The 12,740-nt window shown below is 41.4% G+C and overlaps 1 protein-coding gene across 5 annotated transcripts in view; it reads left to right on the forward strand.

Moving 5' to 3' along the window:
• DCLRE1C (DNA cross-link repair 1C) overlaps positions 1 to 10,222 on the forward strand; it is a 49,803-nt gene extending 39,581 nt beyond the window's left edge. For all 5 annotated transcript variants that reach the window (XM_029237813.1, XM_029237817.1, XM_029237814.1 and 2 more), the window contains 4 exons: positions 203 to 257; positions 4,974 to 5,062; positions 6,177 to 6,271; positions 8,839 to 10,222. In XM_029237813.1, the coding sequence (XP_029093646.1) occupies positions 203 to 257; positions 4,974 to 5,062; positions 6,177 to 6,271; positions 8,839 to 9,812 (1,213 nt within the window). In that variant the 3' untranslated portion in view covers positions 9,813 to 10,222. The remainder of the gene's footprint in view (positions 1 to 202; positions 258 to 4,973; positions 5,063 to 6,176; positions 6,272 to 8,838) is intronic.
• Positions 10,223 to 12,740: the final 2,518 nt, after the last annotated feature.

The raw sequence follows: 12,740 nt of genomic DNA on the forward strand, positions 1-12,740 counted from the left end.
TAGCAAATTTCCTTAACGTTGGCCATTCAGAATGTCTACAAAAATTTACATTTCTGGAAAGAGTTCCCTCTTGTCCCAGGAAGAAATTCTTTTTGGTAAGGTGATTTCATACTGCAGGAGCCTGAATAAGAAGACTTGAAATTTAGAACTTAGCTTAGTTTTGATAAGTGACCTTTAATTTTGTGTTTTCATCTCACTTTAGGACTGGAGAGAGTTCGTACAGAGCCTGCTTTTCTTTTCACTCCTCCTACAGTGAGGTAAGAGGACCTCATATACTCCCCTTCGTGGCTTCTGCGGGCATCTCTTTTTCTACCGCTTAAGACTGGTTTTGGCTTTTCCTAAAGAAATTTAGGGAAGACATCTCAGTGGATGAGCTGTGTTACTAAGTCTAAAGGAAATTGCTATCATCACTTGTTTTCAGCCTAAACATTGAAGAAAACATATGATTAAGGTTTTCTTTCCAACTTGCTTTCTAAATGTATTTTAAATTCCCCACTTCAGTTCTGTTCATGTGTCACAAAAAATCATAAATCTGACTGTTTAGCACTTGGAACTGTATTCAGTGTCTTGTGATGACCTATAATGGAAAAGAATCTGAAGCTGTACACCTGAAACTAACACAATATTGTAAATCAACTATAGTTTAATAAATAAAATTAAAAAGCAAACAAGCAAAACATAAAAAGCTTCCCCAAGGAAGTAATAGTTAAGAAGGTAAAAGAAGATACTCCAACATTATACAAGCCAGGGAATATAGCCAGTATTCTATAATAACTATATGTGGAGTATAACCTTTCAAAGTTGTAAATCACTGCATTGTATACCTGTAACTTACATATAATATTGTACATCGACTATACTTCAGCAAGAAAAAAAGAAGATTGAAAAAAAAAAGAATCGTAAATCTTATTTGAAGGAGTACTACAGATAAAATCTCATTATTGGTAGCCTTAGGGTACTGTGCAGATTCTTGGCCTCTTCCAAAGTTTGATTGTACTGAAAAGCCGTTTAAAAAATTGTCCTGAATATTCAGCAATGAGGAAGAACAAAGGTGACTGAGGTGTAGACCCTGTCCTTAGGACATAGTATAGTAGAATTATTCAGTTGAAGAGGGCTTAAAATGGTATTGTTATGGTATTTTTTTTTGGCTGTGCCACGCGAAATGCGGGATCTTAGTTCCCCGACCAGGGACCGAACCCGTGACCCCTGCAGTGGAAGCTGAGAGTCCTAACCACTGGACCGCCAGGAAAGTCCCCGTTATGGTAGTTTTTATATAGGAAATTGACATACTAGAATGGGAACCTGACATATGTAATTTATTTGCAGAATCCTCATGCATTTCCAAAGTAAATGCTAGCATCTTACAAGTGCAGGGATTCAGTAATTTCATGTATTGGAGAAAAAGCAGTATAAAAGCTGGCTTTTTATGACACTTTAAGTCATACATAATTTTAGTTTTGCCCTTTCTGCACTTAACGCATTTCCCTGATAGCGATTATTTTTGCATTGGGGGTACATGGATATAGCTCTGCAGCAGTGAGCGTGGGCATGGTGATGATTTGAACAGGTGGATTCTTGCAGAGCTCCAGGTAGCAGCATTTTTTAAAAAATTTTTTATTGAAGTATGGTTGGTTTACAATGTTGTTAGTTTCTAGTGTACAGTAAAGTGACTCATTTATATATATAAATATATATATTTATCTACATTCTTTTTCAGATTCTTTTCCCTTATAGGTTATTACAAAATATTGAATATAGTTCCCTGTGCCATACAGTAGGTCCTTGTTGTTTGTCTATTTTCTATATAGTAGTGTGTGTATCTGTTAATCCCAAACTCCTAACTTATCCCTCGCCTGCCCCCTTTCCCCTTTGGTAACCGTAAGTTTGTTTTCTATGTCTGTAAATAAGTTCATTTGTATCACTTTTTAGATTTCACATATAAGTGATATAATACTTGACTTTTTCTGACTTTCTTCACTTAGTATGATAATCTCTAGGTCCGCCCATGTTGCTGCAAATGGCATTATTCCATTCTTTTTTATGGCTGAGTAATATCCCATTGTATATATGTACCACATCTTCTTTATCCATTCGTCTGTCGATGGACACTTAGGTTGCTTCCATGTCTTGGCGATTGTAAATTGTGCTGCTATGAACATTGGGGTCAGGTAGCAGCATTCTTTTCAAGTCAGCCAGAAAACTGTAAATGATTATTTGGTATCAAAGTATCCCAGTGACATCTCTCTTCAATAGCTGGGCTTAGCTTCCAGGTGCAAATGGATTATTTGAGAGTAGCCTGGAAGTAATTCATCTGGATGGTATAATTTAGTTAACGTTTTCTTTATCAGTTTATCCTGACTTTTAGGTTGTTGTCAAAGCCCCTTCCTGGTGATTTGTCCTGGACTAGGCATCTGGCCCAGCATCACTGTTGCTCAACCTTCCTCTTACCTCTCAGCATCCTTTTCTGTCTCAGCCACAGGGAGGGCTTCTAATTGGGGAAAACTTTTCAATCATAACTGCTCTTATTTCTCTTCTTCAGTATAGTTAGCAGCCAAGTTGGGAAGCACAGCCTTCCTGGGATTCTATAAAGTTAGCTCCCAATGGGGAGGCATCTCCCTGCTGCTTGGGTAGAGGGGTGGAGCGGCTGACCTGCTTCCTCTCTTCCTTCTCTCCTCGGGTGACAGCAGTTATCCTGCTTGTGGCGGGGTTACCCTGAGCTCTGGTTACTCATCTTCTCTCACTGTGTCCAGTGAGAAGAGAGAGGCTTTCCGGAAAACTGCTTTAATTAATACGCCTATATCCTGTGTATAGAACACGCTGAACTATATTTAAAAATGTAAATAGTAGGGGGCATTCCCCAGTGGTCCAGTAGTTAGAACTCCGCGCGTCCACTGCAGGGGGCACGGGTTCCATCCCTGGTCAGGGAAGGAAGATCCTGCATGCCGCGTGGCGAGACCCAAAAAAAAAAGGAAAACAAATGTGAGTAGATTTAAAGATCATTTCCTTTTTTTTTTTTTTTCCCCCAAGTACGGTTGATCCTCATTATTTGCGGATTCCTCATTTACAAATCTGCCTGCTCACTGACATTTGTTTGAATCCCCACATCAGCGCGAGTGGCGCTCTGTGGTCATTTGCAGACGTGCACCGCAGGGCCGCAAGAGATTTGAGTCACCCGACACGCACATTCCCGACTCAGGTCGCACATGGTGGCCTCCTGCCTTCTTGTTTCAGCTCCCGGGCTGTAAACGAGTGTCCTCTTTGCCGTCTTTTTACTGCTGCGTTTTCCATATTTGTGTGCTTTTTGGGGTGATTTTGCCGTTTGAAACAGCCTCCAAGTGTAGCGCTGAAGTGCTCTCAAGTGTTCCTAAGCTCCAGGAAGGCCGAGGTGTGCCCTGCTGAGGCAGTGCCTGTGTCGGATAAGTTCTCTTCAGGCGTGAGCTGCAGCGCCACTGGCTATGAGCTCAGTGTTCATGGATCAACGGTGTATTCTACGGACGATATCTTTAAAGAGAAGCACACATAAAAGAAGGTTGTGTACTTGATCGGTTGACAAAGCGCTGTGACTGGAGGTTCAGGGAAACACTGTATTTATTTCCCACAGGAACAGTGGTCTACTGTCTGCAGTGGCTTATGGAGTGGAACTACTGCACAGAACCAGAACGGACTGTGTTAATGGGTAGTTTTAAGGCAGGCATCTGAAGAAAGGGCATCGGTGTGGACCAGTGGGAGAGGATGCCCTCTCCTGGGTATCTCTTGTCTCCTTGTGGCCACTTCATCTCTGAGTAGATAGGGGCCATTTCTGGTGTGGGTCTGACCTGTCTTCATTCTTATTCCCTTCAAAAGCCTCAGATTTCTACCAGCCTCGACTCTGGATTGATTATGCAAATCATATAGGTTGTGGGCAAGGTAAATAATGGCTTCTTTTTGCATGCCTACTCTGAAAGTACAAAGGAAATTGTGTATGAGAAGTATCCAAAGAATGTATCTGTTCCTGTCTTTCCCCTTTGTCTTAAGGTTCCCATTTTATTTGAATATAGAGTTATTAATAATTCCTGGGTTCCCTACCTCTTTTGACTTGGTGCTTTATTTGACAAAGTTGGGTGCTAATAATTACTTTGTGTCTCTCCCCATTTGCAGAAGGGAATAAAAATCTTTGTGTTGTCATTACCAACTTTGTAATAGACAGTTTTATTGAATGTTCAACTATGTGCCAGGTACCAGGGCTAAGCACTTTACCCACATTATCTCATTTATACTTTTAGATGAAGACTCTAAGACTCAGAGACGTTAGGTAACTTAACCGAGACCACAAGCTCACCAAGATCTAATAAGTGGCAAAGCAGAAGCTCTTCTGGGTTGTTAGAGGTGTTTTGAGGAATAGTGACAGAAGCCCTCCTGTTTAGCATTCTGAGCTTTGCAGAAAATCAAGGTATTCACGACATTTTGGCATGTCCTTGTTTAGATTAGAATAAACCCTGAGAACAAATCAAGCAATCTCAAAGATGTAGTTCCCCTTGGTATTGCTAACGATTATGTCGGAGGAAAGAAATGCAATTCTAAGAGCTTTTTTCCTTGTGCGTATTAAATACTCAGATGAATTCTCACTTCCTTGAAGGGGATTGGTTAACTACGGGTGAGTGACCCTAGATAAGGGAACTAATGTCATATGAAGAAATGGAGCCTCTGCATCCCATTCATCAGTGATCCTCACTCCTTACTGGAGAACAGAATCACCTGAAGAACGTCCAAACCTACTGACCTCCAGGCCCCATCATAGCTCAGTTAGGGGACTTTTGGGGTTGGGTCTGTCTTCTCCTAGGAGGTCCCCAGGTGCTCCCCACGTGCAGCTGGCATTGGGACCACAGTCTTGAGAGACTTCTACTTCTCTTTCCCTGCATCCCTTTATCTGCTGCTCTAACGCCGGGGCTCTTCACCGTAGAGATAACTGATGCATTTTATTTTCCTTCTTCCAGATTAAAGATTTCTTGAGCTACATCTGTCCTGTGAATGTATATCCAAATGTCATTCCGCTAGGCACAACTATGGGTAAAGTTCAAGAAATGTGAGTAGTTACTACTTGTGGGACTTGTGTTTTTGGACGGGATGGATCCAGAGAATAGTTTTGGGCCGGAAACCAGGGGCAAGGATGTAAAATGGGTGTGGCTGTAAATATGGTACTGGTTGGGAGTATATGGGCTTTCCTCACGTGAGTGTGTTAACATAAAATCCTAAACGCTTCTGGGAATCTGGCATAAGGAAGCCGTTGCGACACTGAATTCCCTGAATGCCAGAACGTGTTCCTCTATTGCTTAATAGGTTATTAGAATAGGACCTGCTTTTCTGCAGCGTAAGAACAAAGATAAAAGTTTTGCTCTCCCCCCAATCCTACAATTAGATGAATATCTACCAGGTTGTTTTAAGTGCTTGTATTTACCACTTTATTATACTGAATTTTTTTAAAAAATAAATTTATTTATTTATTTATTTTTGTGGTACGTGGGCCTCTCACTGCTGTGGCCTTTCCCGTTGTGGAGCATAGGCTCCGGACACGCAGGCTCAGCGGCCATGGCTCACGGGCCCAGCCGCTCCGCGGCACGTGGGATCTTCCCGGACCGGGGCACGAACCCGCGTCCCCTGCATCGGCAGGCAGACTCTCAACCACTGCGCCACCAGGGAAGCCCCTAATTTTATTTTATTGATTTTTGGCTGCGTTGGGTGTTCGTTGCTGCACGTGCGCGGGCTTTCTCTAGTTGCGGCGAGAGGGAGCTACTCTGTCGCTGGGTGTGGGCTTCTCATTGTGGTGGCTTCTTTTTTGCGGAGCACAGGCTGTAGGCGCGCGGGCTTCAGTTGTGGCACGCGGGCTCGGTAGTTGTGGCTCACAGGCTCTAGGGCACAGGCTCAGTAGTTGTGGCACACAGGCTTAGTTGCTCCGCGGCATGTGGGATCTTCCTGGACCAGGGCTTGTACCGTGCCCCCTGCATTGGCAGGCGGATTCTTAACCACTGTGCCACCAGGGAAGTCCCTGAAGTAATTTTTAATTATTAAACAATGCTTTTCAGTTTTGAAAAGTAGTGGTATGGTTTCCCCCATAGTTAGGTTTTTATAATCTCTAAAAGTGATGCTTACATTCCAGCAACTTCCCAACAGGAAAAATAAAATATTCGTATTCATTTCAGCTTAAAGCCTTTATGCCAATCTTCCCAAAGTACTGAGCCAAAGTATAAACCACTTGGAAAATTGAAGAGAGCAAGAACAATCCACCTAGACTCAGGTAAGAAGAATGACCTGGAGTCACAGGTGTGGGTTTCCCTGCAAGACCGCTTTTCAGGGTGCTCTGGTCTGTGAAAGCTGTCTTTTTTACTTTCTTCATGATGTCTTTGGAAGCGTAAAATTTTAAATTTTTGATGAAGTCCGATTTAATTTCTTTTATAGCTTGTGCTTTTTTTGCTTTTGGTGTCATATCTAAGAAACTCTTGCTTAACCCAAGGTGATGAAGATTTACTCTCATATTTTATCATTTCTGGGTAGTTTTGACTTTTTTCCTTATTATATGGGGTATTTTCCCACCTTTCTACACGTCTGTGGTAATTTTTTGAATGCCGTGACTATATAATGGTATATTTAATCTGTTGTACACGTTAGGTTATTTTGAACTTTTCACTTTTATAAATACTGTGATGAGCGACATTATATATGTAAGTCTGTTTCACAGCTCTCATTATTGGGTTAAATTGTAGAAATTATGGTGCCTGATACACACATATTGCCAAATTGTTTTCCAGTAGATTATACCAGTTTATACAGACATCAGCAGTACACGATGGTGGAAAGTACCTATGAATTATGACATTTGTCTTTTTTTATTAGGTTTAGGTGTATCAGTTTGTGTAAATGTTAAGGATTTCAACACTTTATTGTGATGTTTTCTGTTATATGCCTTCCCATTTTCATAGAGAGAAATTTCAAAATTTTATATTGTCATAACAGAAAGAATACATAATGTCAGAATAAACTTCTAATAGTATAGAAACTTTACTTTTTTTCAGATACATACAGGTGAGTTAATGTGAAAATGTTTTGACAGATTATTTTTACAGTTGAAACATACCACAATACTGGTATAGTCACTGATCCAGAAGAACATGAAACTGTCCAACTTAGAGGTGATACAAAAAAGTTCCACAGAAAGGTAACTGGCACATAAGCGGAGGAGCTGTAACAAATTAATCCGTGGCTCAAAATGAAGCCATAATTTGGAGACCAGGGTGACTCCAAGTATAGACCCTAGACATCTTAGTCACCTTAAGTCCTTTAGAAAAGAAGATAAATAGCTGTTTGTTTAAACAACTTTAGTTGTAATACAGAACACTGGACTTCGGTCTCTTGACTGCGCACTGTCACACATCTTCTCTGGGCCTCCCTCCTCACTGGTAAAATGGGAGCTGGATGACGGTTTCTATTCCCCCTCCGCCTCCCTTTAAAAGCAGCTTTTAAAAATGCAGTTTTAAGCTACATCCTTTATCAGTGGGAAAATAGTTAACTTATAATTACCTGCTTCTTAACACGAGGTTCTGCACTAGAACATAAGCTGCCCTCTACGGTAAGTAGCCTCATGAGCATTTTATTTCCTTCTTCGAGGTGAGGTTAGGTGCCATTAGGGCGCAGGAAAATAGCTGTCTTCCCCCCAGTTCCGTGCCATGTCATTTTAATTTATGTAAATTTCATCCTCCACGTAAGGTTTCCTCATTTTCAGAATGTAAGTGGACGGGGCTCACTCCAGGCTAGTGCAGCATGCTTAAGACAGTAAAATGACACTAGATGTGGCTTATTCAGTGTCTTGGTTAAAGCTGACTCAATCTGTGTGTCCCCCAGTGTCTCTCATGGCCTGTGCTCTTGGCATAGGGCTGCATAACAATCAATCACCAGAGACTGGGTGGCTACTTCTCACAGTTCTGGCGGCTGCTGGGATGTCCAAGCCCAAGGTGCTGGCAGATGTGTTTCCTGGTAGGGGCCCACTTCCTGGCTCTCAGGCACCTTCTCACTGTGCACTCACATGGCCTTTCCTCTGTGCATGGGCATGGAGAAGGTGAGAAATCTGCTTCCTCTTCTCACAGGGGCGCTAAAATCCCATCACACGGGTCCCCCCGTCATGAGCTAATTATCGTCTAAAGGCCCCACCTTCACCTACCACCATCACACTGTAGTCAGAAATTCAAATTATGAATTTTGGGAGGACACAGACATTCAGCCTATAACATGCATAAAGTAGGTATCTATCAGAAAATGTTCACAGAAGGAAAATGTTAGTTAGGAAAAAGTTGTCTCTGTTAAGCCACTCCATCAGCCAACTCCTTGAGCATCTACTGTCTGCAGAGCACAGCGAGTTTGCAAACGTCTCGCTTAGTCTGGGTGGTTCGAAAACCCAGCTGAGGTACAGAATCGGCTGTAGAACTTAACTTGAAAAGTAAATTATTCGGTCCTACTTTCAGGGACTCAGTAGGTGTGAAACGAAATGTAGAAAGCTGTTTTATTTAAAAAGCTCTCCAGAGAAGAACCACCGATTAAGGCTCTGTGGCCTTATTTGGGGAGCACAGATCTTTAGTCTCAACGCACAGTCTGGCTTTATGACAAGTTGAAGGCTGGTAGATAAATTGTTCAGAATAGCCCAAGAATACAGGGCCTTTTAACTTCTCTTGGAAGAAGAGTGAACACCCACTAATTGCAATTCCATGAATTAAAAAATGTAGCTAAGAGCTACAAATTGGATTTTTACTTAGAAGCACAAATTGGTTCCTTTTGCATTGTGTTACCTACACACCTGTTCTGTTTATCCCACAGAGGAGGACGATGACAGTGACCTCTTTGATGATCCTCTGCCAGTACCTTTAAGGCACAAGATTCCAAATCAGCAAACTCTTCACCCTGAGGTATTTCCCACAACTGCGATATCACAAAACCAGCCTGAAAAACAGACAGAAAGCACAGGATGCTTCAGAGCGGAGAGTACGCCGACTTCTCTCTGGGCAGACTTCATAGATTGTGCGGAATCCAACAGCGAAAGTGAAGAATCAGAAATCCCAGCTTCAGCTCAAGGAGACCTGGGTCCTGTCCCACAGCTCCAGAAGGCTGACGGGGAAGTACCACAGTGGGAAGTGTTCTTTAAAAGAAGTGCTGACCTCACTGATGACTGTTTGGAAAACCTCCCGTCCTCCACAGAGGCAGGGGGCTCTCAGTCTCCGAAGCTTTTCAGTGACTCCTCTGATGGGGAATCAACTCACATCTCTTCCCAGACGTCTTCCCAGTCAACACACATATCAGAACAAGGAAGTCAAGGCTGGGACAGCCAGTCTGACACTGTTCTGTTATCTTCCCAAGAGAGAAATGGGGGTATGACCTCCTCGAGCAGACGCGTCTACAGGCCAGGAATCAACGACAATACTCTTGCCCCTCAGATGGAACAAAATGTACTTTGCCCAAAGGACACATACTCTGATTTGAAAAGCAGAGATCAAGATGTAAGTATAGGTTCTAGTGCTGGAGAGACAACTGCTCTAAGCAGTGGGAAGCACGTGCCTCAGGAGAAAAGGCCGCTAACTCTTAGCAGCAGCACAGATTCACAAAGCTCCTCTGATTTTGAAATTCCCGCCACTCCAGAAGCCGAGCTACCTACACGAGAACATTTACAATATTTCTATGAGAAGCTGGCAACAGGGGAGAGGATAGTAGTTGAAAAAAGAAAAAGCTCACTTCATTCTAGAGCAACCACTAAAAAACCTATACCAAGAGATAACAGTCAAAATCCTAATAGATAAATTAAAATGGAATACTTAAAAATGTTCCTATAACCTAAAAGGTGGCAGTAAAGGGGAAACGGAGGACCAAAAAATAGAGGGAAAACACAGGAAACAAGATATGGGAGAACTAAATCCAAACCTATCAATAATTACATCAAAACAGGAAAAACCATAAACCAACTGTATACTGTCTACAGGAAGCTGACTTCAAAAGACTTGGGTAGGTTTGCCAGTGAAAGGATGGAAACCTTTACCATGTAAACATTACTTAAAAGAAAGATGGAGTGGCTATGTTACTAGTGATAAAGCATCCAGTTCACTGAGACAGAAGCCTAAAAGTACCGTACAACTTTGGAATATACAAAGCAAAAACAACTGAAAGGAGAAAGACACACTAATGCACAATTACAGCTGTAACAATTAGTCTACAGAATATCAGCAAGGATACAGAAGAACTGAACAGCACCGTCAACCAACTGGATTTAACTGACACTAAGGACACTTCACTTCATCCAACAGCAGAAGACACGCTTCTCAAGTTTACAAAGGACAACGTTCACCAAGACAGACCATATCCTGGGTTGTAAAAATACTTCAGATTTAAAGAATAAACTTGGATCTATTACCATAAACTGATGGCGATAGAAGAAAGTCAGCCCCTTACCTATCTCAGGTGTTCCATCACTTAAGAGTATTGATGTGAATACAGTGGTAAAATCAAAACCTAAAAGAAAATACTTACTTAAAAGGCATTCAGCTTCCTTAAAGTCCATCGATAGGTTGTTTTTGCATAGTTATGTATGTGGATTTAATAAAGTTATTAGCAAATATTCATAAACCCTTTGGTTTGCTGATATTTCATAGATTAAGAAAGCAAAAGCAGAGATTTCACTTCAAACAAGTTTAAGCAGTCTCTAAAAAACAATTTTCAGATCAATTAAACAATGAAATGCAGTATCACCATGCTGCATTGTAATTAAACCAAAAATCAGTACTGGAGCCACAAAACTAATTAAGGTTGCAAGACTTAGAGTCAGCGGGAAAGGAAGATAAACTGGGTGTTCAGGGGAACCAATGTCAAGTGGACCCAGGAAGCCAGCCCTCTCACTTGTCCAGAAGGGAATTTTCCATTCCCAAATGTTGGCAGAAGGATAAATTAGCCCTTGTCCATTGACATGGGAGAAAAACTGGACAGTGGCGACTACACTTCAAATTTCGGCTAAGAAACTGGCACCAGAGAGGGGTGAGGGGAAGGAACCGACACGATTATTAAGGGTCAGGGCTGAGAGTAAGGGTGCAACTCCTTTCTGACTGTTCTCTGAGGAATATGTTGAATCACAATTTATAGCAAGTGTCTCTGCCCTAAATTACTCAACAGTAAGTTTAATTAATATGTACACCAACACAGACTGGTCTGAGCATAGTAAGGTGGCTGAGGGCAGAGGTGTGTAAGCAAGAATGTGAAGTTTAAAGGGAACACTGACCCCTTTCTTTCTAGCTCAGATGCTACCCCGAGCTTCTGATGAAATACACTCTTCAGACTCAGTATGATTGGGGCAGGATTATATATTATTCCATTTTGCCCAGCTCCCCTATGAGTACCATTACCTAAATTCAAGGTGATGAATATATAAGTCACTGGAGAGAACCAGTAGGGACTGCAAAACGTTCAATACTCATAACTACAACAGGCCTATTACAGGAACCCAGAGACTTCATTTTTAATCTTAGGCTCTAAAAACTAGTTACACTTCATAATTATACATCACATAATCAAATGTTACCACTGCATACATTTGTATATATTCACTGACATTTAAGACTTCATTTTAATAGTATAGCTTATGATCCAAGGTGGGTGTTTAAAACATGCCTGTAAACATTCTTCTGAATATATTCTTAGCATTTTATAATCTCACCATGAATTTAATATTCCATACTGCCACATTTTCATTGTTGCTTCATAGGCAAGCCTGGCATAATCAACGCTGGCTGAACGAATTTAAGGGCTAAGCACTAGAACAGACTTCGATCAAAAAACTTGTAGTGACCACCAAATATTTTAAAGTACGGGTTTATAGTACAGAGTAATTACAGCTAATTCTTACATATGGTACTTACTCTGTGACAATGCTCGATTCTCTTACACACTCTCTCCTCCTCACAACCGCCCTTTGAGGTAGGTACACTTACTATCCCCACTCACAGATGAGGAGGTGAAGGCACAGGGAGGTCAGTCCGTGTAGTTCGTAAGGGGTGAAGCCACGACTCAAACAAGGCACTTCAGGCCCCCAAGTCCATGCTCTTAACCACTCTGCACTAATGCCTCTCAAAAAGAGCATAGAAGTGGGCAGGGTTAATTACAGTGGCTACTTGATTTTTACTTCAAGAACTGTGACGTATGAAGAAGTGAAAAACAAGTTTCAAAATACCAAGATATGTCACAAAGGAAACCCAGTGGCTAGCTACATTTGCCTTAGAGAGGAATCCAGGACTTGGAAGTTTGTTTAAACTAACAAACAGTAGAAATGGATTTTTTAAAACAGTCTGCCTGAAGTTGGTCAAATATTTTAAAAGTAGTCAAGTTTAGTTTATGATCCTGGGGATGTTAATGTTCCCTAGCCGGTCTAAGCCTGTTTTTTCAGTAGGCTGCTATAAGGAGGACGGCACCAACCTCACAGACTCATGAGAAGCACAGGAGTACGGATAAAGGGCTTAAGACTTGCTCAGAGATTATTAGCTCCAATTCTAAAATTCCTCTGTACTTCCAGGCAGTACTTAGCACAATATGTTTAAGTACCTGGTGACTAATAGTAATGCTCAAAACTTTTAAAAAGTATCCGTCTACCTTATGCTAAGCGTAAAATTCTACTTTGATATTCAAATGCATGAATCATGACAATAATAGACTTTCTTAAAAGTAACATTTAAAGGAATGGTATATAA

The sequence above is a fragment of the Monodon monoceros genome, unplaced genomic scaffold (genome assembly GCF_005190385.1).
Source record: "Monodon monoceros isolate NGI ecotype Baffin Bay Population unplaced genomic scaffold, NGI_Narwhal_1 Super_Scaffold_21, whole genome shotgun sequence".
NCBI lineage: Eukaryota > Metazoa > Chordata > Mammalia > Artiodactyla > Monodontidae > Monodon > Monodon monoceros.